Genomic DNA, 16,008 nt, shown 5'->3' on the forward strand with positions numbered 1-16,008 from the left:
TACTAATTTTCTAATAATTTGTTGTGTTGCTAATAGTCTTGTTCCCTACTACTAGGTACGCTCCTTGATAACAGGCTCCTCTGCACACAAGCTTTTTATTCTGAGTGGCCAGAGCTCTGAGCAGGAAGGTGATTTGATCCTGCAGACTGAGACCTTTACATACCAGAGATTTGAGGAGGTGTTCAGCGATCCAGAGGTTAGTTATATGGTATTCATTTATAGATATTCCTATTCCACAGATTTTTAAGGTACAATTCAGTAATTAGTCTGTGGCAGAGATAGACAACCTTTGCCATTCAAGCTGCTGCAGGATTACAGCAATCAGTGTAACCCCATATGAAGTACAACAGCTAGTTTCCTATAAAAAATAAAAATACTTTGATGGAATATTGTGTATGTATATGTCTGTAAGTTACAATTGTTTTATTGGACCTCTGCAGCTACAGTAACTTTTAAGAGAACTGAAGGTGTTCTTCTATCTCTTCTTCTATAGGTTTGTCAACAACTGAGTAACACCGATCCAGAGACCAAGGCTTCTCTAACAGTGTCGTGCTTGGGAGAAGGAGACTGGTGCAATATTGGAAGTTCAGGTTTTCAAGACATCATTCATATAAAGCTCAATCCTGATCTTGCCTTGCCAGAGATGGATGGTATTTCAGAGTTTGCAGACTATGTTTCTGAGACAGTGGATGTTCCTTCTCCTTTTGATCTTTTGGAACCACCAAACTCTGGTGGCTTCTTAAAGTTGTCCAAGCCATGTTGTTATATATTTCCTGGAGGAAGAGGAGACTCTGCACTTTTTGCTGTCAATGGATTTAACATTTTAGTGGATGGAGGTTCTGAAAGAAAATCTTGCTTTTGGAAACTTGTGAGACATTTGGATCGCATAGACTCTATATTACTAACACACATTGGAGCAGATAATTTGCCTGGAATAAATGGACTTCTTCAGAGAAAGATTGCAGAACAAGATGAAGAGCAGTCTCAGGGTTCTACTACCTATAGCGACTGGATGAAGAATCTAATTTCTCCAGAACTTGGGGTTGTGTTTTTTAATGTTCCTGACAAACTGAAAATGCCTGAATCTAACATGAAGGTTAAAAGAAGTATTGAAGAGGCTTGTTTGACATTGCAGTACCTAAATAAGCTTGGAATTAAACCAGAACCTTTGTATAGGGTAGTAAGCAACACTATTGAGCCGATAACATTGTTCCATAAAATGGGAGTTGGCAGACTAGATATGTATATTCTAAACCCTGTAAAAGATAGTAAGGAGATGCAGTTTTTAATGCAAAAATGGGCTGGTAACAGCAAAGCAAAGACTGGTATTATATTGGCGAATGGAAAAGAAGGTGAAATCTCAGTTCCGTATCTAACGTCCATTACAGCCCTTGTAGTTTGGTTACCAGCAAGCCCCACTGAAAAAATTGTCCGTGTTCTCTTTCCTGGAAATGCTCCACAAAATAAAATTTTAGAAGGTCTAGAAAAGTTAAAGCATCTGGATTTTTTGAGGTACCCAGTAGCAACACAAAAAGACATTTCTGCTGGTATTCCAACAACTACCAAGCACACAAAAATCAAACAAAGGGTAGATAGCAAGGAAAGCCTTAAATCCACTCCACGACCAAGCACAGGGAAACCAAACAAAAGGGAGGAAATAGCAGAACAGCTGACAAAGGAGATTAAAACTGAACCAGCCAAGGAGACAAGGCTTGAGAAAAAAACATTAAAGGATTCAACAGATAAGTCTACAGAAAAAGTTTTGAAATTTGAAAAAGTAAAAACTGAGACAAGTGAATCTGTAAAGGCAGAAAAGAGAAAGCTTTTAAAGGAGAAAACTGGGAAAAAATACACAAAGGACAAAATGTCAAAACTGGAGGAAAAAAAGGATAAAGAGAAAAAGGAAATTCGGAAGGAGAAAACAGATTTAAAGAAAGACATCTTAAAAAAAGAAGACAAAAAGGACACAAAGAAAGAGGAAAAGAAGAAAGAACTAAAGCCAGATGTTAAAAAGATGATGAAACCTGATTTAAGACCATTTACTCCAGAAGTGAGAAAGACACTACACAAGGCAAAGCTACCAAGCAAAGGCAAAACAGAGAAAATTAAGAGCAAACCAGAGAAAGAAACAATAACAGCAGAACAAAAAACAAGCCAGCTGCAACAAATACAGAAACAACAACAGTTAACTCACATGGCAGAACAAAGATCAGCTATGTCATCTCCTGAGGATCTAACCAAAGATTTTGAGGAACTCAAGTATGAGGACAAACTAGAACAAATACAGTATGAAGATGATGACAAAAATATTTCCAAAACTGAGACCACTGAACAAAGACATTTGGATGTGCTGGTGGTACAAAGTCAGTTTAAAGAAGAGATCTCTTTAAACAAAACAACATCAGATAAGAAGACTCCACTTGAGTCCCCTGATGAGGGTATAACCACGACAGATATGGAGGGGGAGTCACCTCATGAAGAAAAAATTGTATATCAGGCAGATGAAACAATGGAAATGGTTGATGAAGGTGCAGCAATGGAGGAACCCACAGAAATGACTGAATATGAGGAAGAGGGCATAACAGAAAAAGTGTCGGAAACTATTCCACCTTTTGAAAAGCCTACATTGGGTAGAAACAGATTAGAGTCAATGCCAACATTAGACATTCAAGATCTGGAAGATAAGGAGAATGAAGTGGATGAGAAAGGAATTTTAGATAGAAAACAGAAAGAGGAGATAACTGAACCTTGTGATGAATATTTTGCTAGCACAATGGCAGAAGAAGAAAAAGAAGGAGAAAAAAGTGTTGAGGTAGTAGAAAAGGCAGAAGTGGAAGAAATGGAAGAATATGTTGAAGAAATTGGAGAGGAACTGAAATCTAAAGATGATGGAGAAGTGGAATGCTTAAACGAACAGGAAGAAAACATTCCCATCCCCATCGTAAATCAGGAAACTGATTTAGTTTCAAAGAACTATGGAAATATAATGTCTAAGGAGGCTTCATACTTTTCTGGTGCTGTTGTAACATCTGGCACTACAGCAGAACAGATTTCCTACATACAAGATGAAACAATGCCTGGTTATTCTGAGACAGAGCAGACTATTTCTGATGAAGAAATACATGATGAACAGGAAGAAAGGATACCTCATCTGCAATACGATGTGGGTAGTTATGATATTTCAGTTCCTGACCATCCTGGATCCTTTGAAGCTGTACATGGCATTAAAGCCATTTCATCTTCTGGAATAACAACAAAGGGCTATATATTGCAAGAGCCTGAAATTGTGGGTTACCCTACAAATATTGTGGCAGCACCTCTTGCAGAGGAGGAGCATATCTCCTCAGCCACATCGATAACAGAATGTGATAAACTTTCCTCTTTTGCTACTTCTGTTGCAGAAGATCAGTCTGTTGCATCTATCACAGCACCAAAAACAGAAGAGACAGGGAAAAGCTCTTTATTACTAGACACTGCCAACAGCATTCCCTCTTCTCATACTGAGGCAACTCAAGGTATAGAGTACCTGCCATCTGCAGGCACTATTTCTCCAACATCTTCTTTAGAAGAGGATAAATGCTTCAAATCACCACCTTCTGAGGATTTTCAGTCACTGATATCTTCAGGAAAGGACCAAATCCGCCATCAATACCCTGCAGAGGAAGTAGAGGAAACCCATCAGTTTGATAAAACTGAAACACAGCATTATAGTTCGCTTCTTTTATGTGAAGGGAAGGACTTTGACATTTCATACACATATTGCACAGACATGAACAAAACTCCAACCCATCTTTCTGATGAAGCAACACATTTTATACAGGTAGATTCCAGCTTTGTTGAGGGTGAAGAGAGATGTTTAAGTCCCGATGACAGTACTGTAAAAATGGCATCACCTACTCATTCAGGTCCTACTAGCACAGGCCATACTCCTTTTCACCAGTCTCCTGTGGAGGACAGATATGAATCGACACAAGCAGAGCTATTTAAAGCTGCTGACAAACTATCACATGAAACAGAAGAAAAAATTGACTCTAAACCTGATTATGACAAATCTCCAGAAAATGGAGACCAATACTTCAGCAAAACAGTTGCATCAATAAATGAAATTTCTGAGGCAGAAGTTATCCTTCAAGCAAAAACCCCATTATTAATGGATGATCTTAAGAAAGATTATTTGGAAAAGGACTCAATAATAACCAAAGATAGTGCTATTGCTGAAGAAGCTGATATACTGCAGCAACAAAATGAGCTTTTCTCAGAAACTGCAACATTTGGTAAGCCAGATGATACTGCCTACTCTGCTGGAACATATGCACAGTTTGAAGAACCACCAGGGAAAGGCCTTACTGACAGTTTCACCTCAGAACATATTATGATCCAGAAACAAACTGAACTGGGCCTATTTCATTCAGTGTCTACCAAAGAATTGCCTAGTGAAGATACTAAATGTGCTTCTTATTTGGAGCAGAGTCCTATAAAAGATGAAATCACCCAAGAGAACTCCAGCCAAGATATTTTACTGGAAGACACAAAGTCTTTGTCTTTCACCGAACAAGGAAAAGAAGATGATACATCTCTACAAATGTCCCTGATCGAACAAAGTCCTATCATAAATGAAACATGTCAGATAACACCAGCAAAAGATGAATTTTTAGAAAATGAAAAATCTCTGGACTTAATAAAACAAACAAAAGATTACAAATGCTCATTTGATGATATGTCACCAGGTTATGTGGATCCTTTGCAGTCTATAGAAGAAACCCTGACTCAAGATAAAACTCATTTAGAAGACTATGGCAAGCCATCTCTGGACCATGCTCAGGTTTTTTCTGCAGTATCTGGTATTCAGAAAGATGTATCACCAGAACCCCTTCCAGAAGTATATCCAGCAGATGACATGGATTCTGATTTTAAACAACAAATGCATCAAAAGGAAGACACATTTTTGGCCCTGTCCTCTTCTAGCCCAGATGATTCAGAATCTCTTTCTTTAGCTGACCATAAATCTCCACTAGAGACAGGAGGTAATAGTCATTCATTAACACCTTCAGGAATTGAAGAACAGTCAGCTGAAATGGAGAATGATTATATGAAGCAGCTTACATCTGAAAAGAGAGTTTGGTTTACAGAAGGGAATGAAAGTGGTAGAAAAGAAAATAAACTACGTTATACAGAACAGGGAGAGAGTACTTTTCTCGATGAGGCACATGACTGGGATGGAGAATCGGCCTTGAGATCTGATTTCTCAGATCAGTCAACTCCTGATACAGAAGACGCAAATAATCTAGTAGCAGAATACGCACATTTCCACAAAGACACTGAACATACCCCAGAGTCAATGGACATTTCTGCTAACATTCTTAGTGATAACTCAAAAACATTATGTCAAGACACAATTCTACACACAGAAATAGTTTATGGTTCAGAAGAAAAAGAAAAGAAATCCTATGTTGACACATCATCACCCCCTGAACTGTGTTCTGAGAAGCTACCGACAGACAGTGATTCTTTATTTGATAAAGGTTTCTATCCAGATAGTTCTCTTTCAAAAGTATCATTTGAAGGAGAAGAAATTAAAAAATCAACAGTTGATGAAACACAAAGTTTTGCAGATGAACATATATACTCTTATGAAAAACCTATGTATGATATACAAGATCTCACCAGGGAAATTAGTACCAGTGATGCTGACATACTGACAGGAATGCAAACTGTTTCATTTTTGGATAAATATGATGATTCTTTAGGAGCAGATGTGCCAATTTCAACAAAGGAAATAACAGTCGCCTCTTCCCCACAGGAACAAACTGAAGTTGTTTTTACTATTGATAAAGAAATAAAACATGAGCCCTATAAATCACCTACAAAGGAAACAGAACAAGAATACGTTGAAACTTCCTATGCAGAAAGTAGTTCTTTATCTGGCTTTACTTTAGCAACACATTTGGATGATGTAACGGACAACATGTTTCTAAAACAAGACAAGAAATCCTCTCCAAGTTCATTAAGCTATCCTGAAGAGACTAGTGTCAAAAAATCTCTTAGCCCATGTCAGCTATACCCTCAAGAAAAGGACATTTATGGGTCTTCAAAAAAGAGTGCAGCAGAAGAAAGAGAACCAACACCATACCCAGATGACAAAACGTTTCAGTATGCTGATATTTATGAAAAAATTGTTTCTGGAGTTAGCCACACTGATCACATTATAGAAGAGGTAGAACCATATAGTGCTGGTTACCTAGAAAAGGAAAACAGAGCTATATCAGTTTTAGATACAGGAGATGTTCAGGCTACTAATAAAGAATTTCATCATGAAATGTATTCCAAAGAAGAGGAATCACAGTTGCAGTCCTCAAAGGAAAAGGAGCTCTCATCTCCTCTATCTCCAAAAGATACAGGAAGTATCACCACATTTGAATACACAGAAATGGAGAAAACTATTTATGTAGCTAAAGAAAAAGCTACAGATAAAACAAATGTGTTAGGTTTGGAAGAAAATCAAAATACACAGAGTGGAATTACTTTTGAAACTCATGGAACTGAAGCAGAAAGCGAGGTATCATCACATCACAGTCAGGATTTGTCATCAAAACCTTTTACAGTGGATCATGATTTGCATGAGCAACCAATGTCCTACCTTCATGCATTACATCAAGATGATAACATCAGTGCAGCCAAGCAAGACAGTGACATAGAAGTAAAAAGTTTTACAGCTAAAGATACCTATTATGAGAAAAGTGAGATACAGGAAGAAAGTGCAAGTGACTCAGAATTAGAAAAAGGTGCAAAAGAAAAATCTGAGAAGGAAATAACTACTGATATGGATGAAAAAGAATTACATGAAAATATTATAGAAGAAGAGAGAGTGTCTGATTACATATTACATTCCGAGCAAACACAGCATGATTTAAATTCAAATGTTCACGACCAAAGCAGCACAGTACAAATAAGGGGTGAAGCAGCTGTAGAACATCCCACTTTTGACAATACAGGGTATAATATCTATGAAAATAAACAAAACAAAGTATTCAGTGATATTGAATATACATATTGCCCATTCAGTGCACAATTTGACTCTTCAGATGTTACAGATGAACGTCACCAAACAGATCACCAAGAATCACAAAGCTTTTCACATTCACATAAAGAAGATACATTTTTAGAAAGCTGCAGTCTTGGTCAAAATGACGAAGCACCAAGTGCATTAGAAAGGGAGCTTCCAGAACCAAAATGGGAATATCTATCTGAGGCAACATTTTCAGAAAAGGAAACCTACAATTTACCACCTTCTGCTTTAAGCGAGCATCACTTTGAATCATTGCCCTACACTGGTATCAACGCATTAGGCACAAATTGTATGACTATATCAGATGTAGCAACAGGGCAACATGATGAATACCTACAGGTTTCTGAAAGGGCTTGTGAAATGGACTCCTCTCAAGACAAACACTCAATGTTAAGTTCACCTGATCACTCACCACTAAGTCTGACTGAGGAGAAACCTTCAATACCTAAAATTCCTTATGAACAATATTCAGAGCTAGATGCCCAGAAAGAGGAATCTCAAAGCATTTCGGGATCATCTTCTGAAGCTAGTACACCTGTTAGAAGGGATATTGCTGAAGGTTTATATTCACATATGATTAGTACTTACACTGCAGATACCGAAGCAACTGTTAGAAGTCTGTGGGATGTATCACCTCTGGTTCCTGCTGATTCCACCAAGCCCTGTTTGGCAGAAGAAAAGGATTCAGCTGGAGATCATAATTCTGCTTGTTCCTATGATACGGATGATAATACATTGCCATGCAGAATAGAGTGCAAGAGACCAACTTGCATGATGATGTCCATTATGAATGAGCAAATGAGCAGTGGTGAAACAACTTCAGCAACAATGCAATCATATTCTAGTCTGGTGCCATCATGTCAAAAGGAAGAAACATCCACAGCAAATGGTCCCACAGAAGTTAATAACAGCCAAGAGTTTTTTCAAAACATCCAATATAAAGAAGGTGAATGTTTTTCAGCAGCAGTAAAAACCTCACCTGATTCTGACAGAGATTCATCTCCATGCTCTGAGGAGGATACAGAGAAACCAAACCGACCTTCTTCTCTTATGTCCCCTGTACATACATTAGAGTCTTACTCTTACACACAAAGTCCTGAGAGAACAGAAGACCACGGTGATGCCTCTCATGAGTTTGAGCCTCGGTTAGGATCATCAAGTGAATATGAGCGCATGTTGTCATCATCTGAATATCTACACAGAAAAGGCGAACTTTCTCCTTCATTCATCAACCCAAGTCCTCTTGACTTATCAGATGACAGTGATCTCTCACAAGATGAAGGTCATCCTTCTGTTAAAGGTAGGACACACCATGCAAATGCAAATACATGCCATGTTCAAGGCACAACAGCTGAGGAAACACCACCTACATCTGTTAGTGACTCAGGAACCTCTCAATCTGATTCTGATGTTCCACCAGAAACTGAAGAGTGTCCCTCCATAACTGCTGATGCTGCAATGGATTCAGATGAAGATGCTGATTTTCTTCCTGTGGATAAAGCAATGGGGAATTCACACCACAGCAATACAAGGCAAGGTCATGATCCTCATCCTGCTCCAATGATGGACCCTCAGCCTCACCCTCCTCACCCTGATGTTTGCATGGTAGATCCAGATGCTTTAGTTAATGAATTAAATTTCAGTAAAGGGGACAAGGTGCTCAAAAAAGATCTAAAAGAGAAAAACAAAGGAGTCAGAAAACCATTAACAAAAGTCAAATCAACTTCTCCTGCTAGGAAAGCAGACTCTAAGTATTCCTCAACACTCTCTAAACAAACATCCAGGGACTCAGCTGATAAATCTCACAAAACTACAGCTATAAGGAAAGATAAGGAATCTGCTGAAAAACTGCAGAAACCAAGAAGCCCGATGCAGACACAGTTCTCTAGAGGGGAAGAAAAAGACGAAGTGTCTAAAGGCAGTTACAGTAATACTAGCAAGATGGTTAATGGCATCAAGTCATCTACAGGTAAATACATATTCCACGTCTATTGTATTTTCTGTGCAATATTTTTATTTATAGGGATGAGACACTGTTTTATAGATAAAACCACAAAAGTTTAGGAAGATTTTATCTGTCTTACCCTTGAAATATAGTGCCAAATCCAGGAGTTGTGGGACATAAGCACACACACAAACAATTACCAAGTCCATTTATTAACGATTGGTTAAAACATTACTGATCATTTAAAATATGACAGTTTAGTTTCCATACAGAACAATTTCTTTCAGTACAAAAAATAATTGTCTGAATTTAGTCCCCACTTGCAATTTTTTAGATGGGTGTTTGTGCTCAGTGCTGCTGCTGCTGAGATATGTTGCGCACTAACACCCAATTGAAGCTGGATTGTGTTTAACTGCACAAAGCAATATTTGGCAGAATTTAAACATCTGTCTGCTTTAATAAATGTGTGAGCTTGTCAACGTTTTTCCAACAAGTGAAGGGAAAATGTACATGAATGCAAATTAGGAGAAAACTGCTGAAGAAGTATGTGTGTATATATACAGTACTTGTGCAGCAAAATGTAATATGCATTAAATACTTCAGATAAATCCCTATATTAACAGTAATAATCAACAATAAACAACAAATACACAAAAACATTTTCACATAGGGCTCTCTGAAGCTGGAATCCATGGCAAAAGCTCTACTGCAGGGGTCCTACTGCAGTTCACAGTCCCTCAGACTGTGGGGGGCCGAACTATAGTTAGTCCTCAAACTACGGCCCCCACCCCCATTGTATCCTCAACCTTAGCTACTACCTGTCTGTCCCAGTGTGGTCCTTGGCCCCAGCGTGTCACGTCATCGCATTATACCGGCAACCACTAATGACGCATCCAGCGAGGACCACACTAAGGCAGACAGGTAGTAGCCAGGGGTGAGGATAGGGCGGGGGCTAGGTAAATTACCTTGGGGGGCGTAGTTTGAGGACCCATGGTCTACTGGCTCATCCTAGAAAAAAAAGTGTGTGTTTGACCTATCAGAACTGACCAGTAGTTGGTATTAAAGTTGTCAACTAGATGGCATACTGCACAATGAAAATGTTGTCTAGCATGAGTGATACAGTAATAGCAATATATTGATACAATATTTCAACCAGCACAATAAGACCTTGTATTAATAAATGTGGTAAAACACTGTAATAAGTAAAGAGTTAATATGATGACCAAACTGTTCTTCAGCTGCTATAAATACTGTATATATGCTATATATTCATGCTTTTTACCATTTTCAGGTCTCAGCGGCTCCAAAGCAAGTTCCACAGTTCCACCTGGGCCACCAGTCTATGTTGACTTGGCATATATTCCTAATCACTGTAATGAGAAGAATACGGATTTGGAGTTCTTTAAGAGAGTTCGTTCTGCATATTATGTTGTAAGCGGTAATGATCCAGGTAACGGAGAGCCAAATCGAGCTGTGTTAGATGCACTTCTGGAAGGAAAGTCACAGTGGGGAGAGAACCTTCAGGTTAGTGTTGAATTTTCAGACTGGTTTGTACAGTGTGTTATATATTTATTTACCATGGTTAAAGGTTTACAGCAAGATTGTTACTTATGGGGCAGATAGTCGTGCAGTAAGGGGTTGTTGGGAGTTATCATTTTCTAATACATGGAGTAATAAGGCCTGTGACACATGGCAAGATGTTCTGGATTTTTATGTGTACTATTTTTTTTTCCCTCTGATAATATGCAACATTAACGAACATGGACACCTCACATTGCTGGCAATAGGAATCATGGCCAGCACAGGTTATTTTAAAAACATTCTTGGACTATTGCTCCGCTACAACATACAGTGTGGGCAATTCTTCCAGCTACTTTCAATTGAAGATGCATTTGGGTATTTTCAGGAGACAATTTAGTTAAAATCAGTCATGTTGCCATCTGATGTGGATTCCATTACCAGCAGTGGTGCCATATTTATAGCAGTGCAAAAACCAAGGGTCTTTATTAGCGTAAGCAACAGGAATGCAACAAGCAGCGGTGGTTTGGTTGGTGTGGAATTTCACTATTATACTTCTCACTGCAACACTCTGTATTTCTTATTTAGGTGACTCTGATACCAACGCATGATACAGAGGTGACCCGGGAATGGTACCAACAAACTCACGAGAAACAGCAAGAGCTTAATATTATGGTCCTGGCAAGCAGTAGCACTGTAGTGATGCAAGATGAATCTTTCCCAGCATGCAAGATTGAGTTCTAAGCTTGCTGCGTCCATCACGTCTAGGTTTGTGTCCATGGGCCGCTCAGACCCCTGCTAGAACTGGACTTTAAGCATACGGCCTGCATTGTTCCTTTTACACTCACATCTGTGTTGGCTGTTTGGAGAAGACAGGCGTCCTTACTTACTTACATGTGCTTATGCTGGAATTTCAGAGCATCTGAATTGTGTTAAACTTACACAATTCATTTTGCATTGTTTTTAAAGGGTTTTTTTTTGGTAGCTGTTAATATTTAAAGGCAGCACATCTAAGTTTCAGTGTCTTATGCCCTGCGCTATTCTGCAGGAAAATAACACTTTACTGTGGCATAGGTTAAATGTAAAATATATTTGTGTATTGTTCATCAAATACAAAACAGTAGGCTGCATATAGCTGGGTCTTTCCTGGCCAGACACAATGCTTAGATAGGAAAATGGGTACCATGTTTTCTCTCATGGTTAGTGTGCTTTGATATAGATCACCAGGTAGGTTACTGGTGCTGTAAATATATAGCTTACATTTTTAACCTGCTAATGTAAACTTGAACTTGTAGATCACAGAACGCCGAAAATGCTTAAAACACTTTGAATGTCTGTAGAGTGATAGCAAAATACCAATACAGGTGAGATCCCTCCCCCCATACAGCCTTCTTTTTCTGCAACAAACCAAATGAGCGTGTGAAAGAAGGACATGTCTGCTTAGTAGAGAAACTTTTTTGTGGAGCTTTGATGTGACGCTTATGAATTCCTACTGTAGGATTTTAACAAGAATGTATCGTGTGTGAGACTGCTTGCAGCTTTACCTACTGCGTTACCCCACATCTGTATGTCTGTCCTGCATTAGGTGTCCAGTCAGAGCAGTGAAACAGAGCCACGTTTCTCTGAAGCAGGGTGTAGGCAGCTTGGGGAAGTGCATGAAGATCTTTTGGGACCAGGCAACCTGAATAGGCACACATTCCTCTCTAGGAGATCACTGAGAATGTGACACTATAACCGACACTCATCCACTGGGCACAGAAGCATAGCATTTATATGCTTAATATCATTAACTGGTAGGTGTGTTTAGCCTTGACTAATGTGGTTATGTGATGTGACACATTCAGGTAGCGTGGGTATAGGCATGGGTGGAACCTGTGAGTTGGGAACATATGGACAACTGTACACAATGAATAACAATAATGGCTAGTAAATGCCTATAGCAAAACTCACCTTGGATATGCACAAAGAACTCCTTTTGCTCAATGACTCCAGATTTCAAACAGCACTTGTATCATATCTTATATTTGATAATATGAGGAATCAGAATAGAACTGTTATAAACCCATTCACAATGGGGGACGTTAACTTAGCAACAACATTTGTACTGTTTATCTAAAGATCACATCCATGTGTTCATGCCATGGTATACTATCTACAGGAAATAACACATAATACTGAAAGGCAATGACCTGGCATTGTTATAATTGGGAAGATGAGCATATTAGATATGGCTCCACAGATATTAGTTAAGTAGTCCCAGCAACTAAGAACCTTAGAGATCAGTCTGTTGAGCAGTAATATTCAGCAGCAGCTCATACCACTTTACGTTGTGCCCATGGAGCAGGACAACACCAGTATTGGCAAAGCAACAAATGCCTCTTGCACTCCATCTTCACCTTTGTTGTTTTTTAACTTTCTGATGTTGTTTGTTTTGAAACCCTGTTTAACAAATAGATCATATTAATGACTTGTGGGCGGCCCTTTGTTGTAAAGAGGGCTGCAACAATCTGAATACCAAGAAGCAGAATGCAGGAGGTCCAAGCTTTTGTTTTCCCAGTATCAAACACCAAGGTTGGATAGGCCTAATGTAGGTTAACATAGGCTAATGTTGTGCATGTTACGCCAGAGATTTCTTTGTTTACCTGACAATTAAAGCTGCTACACACAGACATAACCAACTTTTATTTTTTTTAACATAGTTATTCTTTAATGCTGTAAGGACACAAACATCCTTACACAATTACAAATCTGCTTGACTGCAGAGCGAGATGTTTATATATCAGTTGTGTATTTTGCTATCTAATTTATATATTTATTTATTGTTGAAAGGCTTAGCTACTTTCAGAGGCCTTACAATAAGCAGTGTTATATATATCGTAGTTCCTTTTCATTTTCATAATGATGCGTGTTATAGAGTTAACAAATGAATTGCTATACTAATCCTGAAAAAGAACAGGTACCACTTAGCCGAAATGCAGCCAAGACAGATCCACTAGCCGAATTCCTGCTGGTCTCGTAGAAAACAGATTTTCTACATGGTGTTTAGGCCTTTAAAACCCCACTTGACAGACATCAAAAAAAGGAAAATAATGGTGTTTTGTGGGATCTGTATTGTGTCTGTGATGAGTTGGAATCTGTCAGAGCACAGATCTACCTGCCACAAAACAAGTAGGGGTTGATCATCTTCCAGTTTTGCACTAGGGTATCTGAAAATTTGTGAAAGGCCCTTGCAGTTTTGCACACAGAAATACAATTATTTTCCAAATCCTTTAAAGTGATTCAGTTCCTGTTTCAAAACCGTGTAAGTTTTTGAGGAACTAAAGTGACATTTAGGGGCTGATATATTATTAATGAAGGGTTGGGATTGGGTAAAACGAGTACATTTTTTGCCTGATCCTGACCCAGTAATAATAATCATCCCCCAATTGTCATATGTGAAGTATATTTTGTGTTAATATTTAGCCAACAGAACAAATAGGAAAATATTGGCAGCAAAACAACCTTAGGCACTGCCCATTCCAAGCCTAAATACTCAAGAAGAAGTGCCTATAAAGTGTTTTTATTGGGTGTCCAGACACAAGTAAACAATGCTGTGTCCCTTTTTATCCAATACCAAATGCAGAGGGTGGTATATGAGGTCTACTGAAATATTAAGATAAAAACAGGGGCATGAAAAAGAGCTGTAATTTTGTTTACGGATGTTGAGTGTTGGTAAGTGATTGCTTAATGATGTACACTGTAGTTTTCAGTTAACAAGTGAATGTCTATGTGTTGCACATTTATTTACCCTCCCCCAGAGCCTCCCAAATGTCAAGTGATACATTTAAGAGAATTGCACATTATATAAGGTCTGCCTTGTGTTAATGTACTGGAATTATATGTTCAAATTTGTGTTAATGCAGCTAATTTGAAAGCAACGATGCACGAGTGACCTGCCCCTGTAAGTTATGTTCCAATGAATTGCTATTTGTGTGGTTTTCCTCCATGTTTGATTTTCAGGCCCCGCCTAGTTGCTGCAATGCTTGTGGCCCAAAGCCAGTTATATATGTGCCTGCATAGTGCACCCTAAAGAGAGTGGCCCAGCTGGAGGCTGCCAGTGCACATCCATGTCCTGTGTAAAAGGCCATAATGAATGGCTTGGCATAGGAATAGCTAATGCACTAAAATGAAATCAGCTATGAATGTTTTTATTACTCTTTTAACTTGAATGGTGAAACGAAGGCAACAAAAAAAAAATACTCAATGACCAAGGTCACTCTGACCAAAATCCTGACTTGAACATGACACAGCTGAATGGAAATACGAAGTACGGTAAAGACGATGTTCTGCAGAAGAATGTATACACACACTGACACTCTGTATATTATATCTGTGCATTACTTTCTAATTTCAGTTCCCTTCCTAACAAAATCTTGGCCGTTTGAAATAAAATGATAATAAAAGGCAAGATTTGACCAAATAGTTTCTGATTGCTGCCTTCTGCTTTGTTCTAGTCCTATTGTAGAGCTAAATGGACACTCTGTTTGGCTGGTACTCCTTGCCTCTGCCTTGCAGTACCCGGGAGAATACAGACACTGTAGAATTTGCAGCATGATAATGTGATCTTTGTCATTTCCAAGGCCTCCAGTCCTGGCAGGCTTTACCCACTCCCGGACATATCACAAAACACAACACAGATTTTCAGTACACCCATGGCTACCATAGAACATAGCATTTAGGTAATAGAGAAATATAGGAAACATTTAAAAAAAAAAAATATCAGCTGTTGCTTGTTTCTGCATGTGGACTAAAATGAGTTATACTCATGTATGTAATACTTAGAAGAAACTAACAAAAAATACTTATTTTACAAAAAAAATATATAAGAAAGTGAAAATGTCTTAATTGTATTGAAAATTTTCAAACTGTACTCCTAATGGCTTCTTTCTATGCTGGATGTTGTATAAACAGAACCCTTACTTTCTCATTCTGTCCCTCAGATGAACAACCCGCAGTCGTCCAACTGAACTACTCCTCTCAGGGACAGGCAGGGGCATGCTGGGATTTGTAGTTCAGAGGGTCGGGCGCCCCTTTCTTTTTCTGATTCTGTTCTGCAGCTTTCATAACAACCTTTGTCGTCCTTTGTCGTTCCTTTCTTTTTCTGTTTTACTTTAAACAATCCCCTTTCTATGTGTGCAATATTCTGTACTTCTGAATTACTGTAAATGGAATCCGCCTGAAACACTTACAATAAAATGACATTAATAGATCAAATTGATCAGCTGGTGTGGTTTCTTTTAAGAAGAACATATTCAATTATGTTTAAAAAAAAAGCAGAAAAGCTTTTACCTTTAGGCACAATTTACTCAAATTAATTGCAATATTTGCTACTTTGATTCAATTAGTGTTTGTTTCACGGTTATTATAATAAGAATTCAGTAGAATGTTTTAAATGGGTGAGTGGTAAAAGTGGACTTTCCCATAAGGAACTAGAGAGAGA

At 38.5% G+C, this 16,008-nt stretch overlaps 1 protein-coding gene across 2 annotated transcripts in view; it reads left to right on the top strand.

Annotated features, from left to right (window-relative positions):
* Nucleotides 1-15,786, top strand: part of map1a (microtubule associated protein 1A) — a 74,876-nt gene extending 59,090 nt beyond the window's left edge. For both annotated transcript variants that reach the window (XM_004912637.4, XM_002932264.4), the window contains 4 exons: nt 56-196; nt 494-9,035; nt 10,303-10,535; nt 11,118-15,786. In XM_004912637.4, the coding sequence (XP_004912694.3) occupies nt 56-196; nt 494-9,035; nt 10,303-10,535; nt 11,118-11,273 (9,072 nt within the window). In that variant the 3' untranslated portion in view covers nt 11,274-15,786. The remainder of the gene's footprint in view (nt 1-55; nt 197-493; nt 9,036-10,302; nt 10,536-11,117) is intronic.
* The last annotated feature ends 222 nt before the right edge of the window (nt 15,787-16,008 follow it).

Source organism: Xenopus tropicalis, chromosome 3, assembly GCF_000004195.4.
Source record: "Xenopus tropicalis strain Nigerian chromosome 3, UCB_Xtro_10.0, whole genome shotgun sequence".
In the NCBI taxonomy this organism is placed as follows: Eukaryota; Metazoa; Chordata; class Amphibia; order Anura; family Pipidae; genus Xenopus; species Xenopus tropicalis.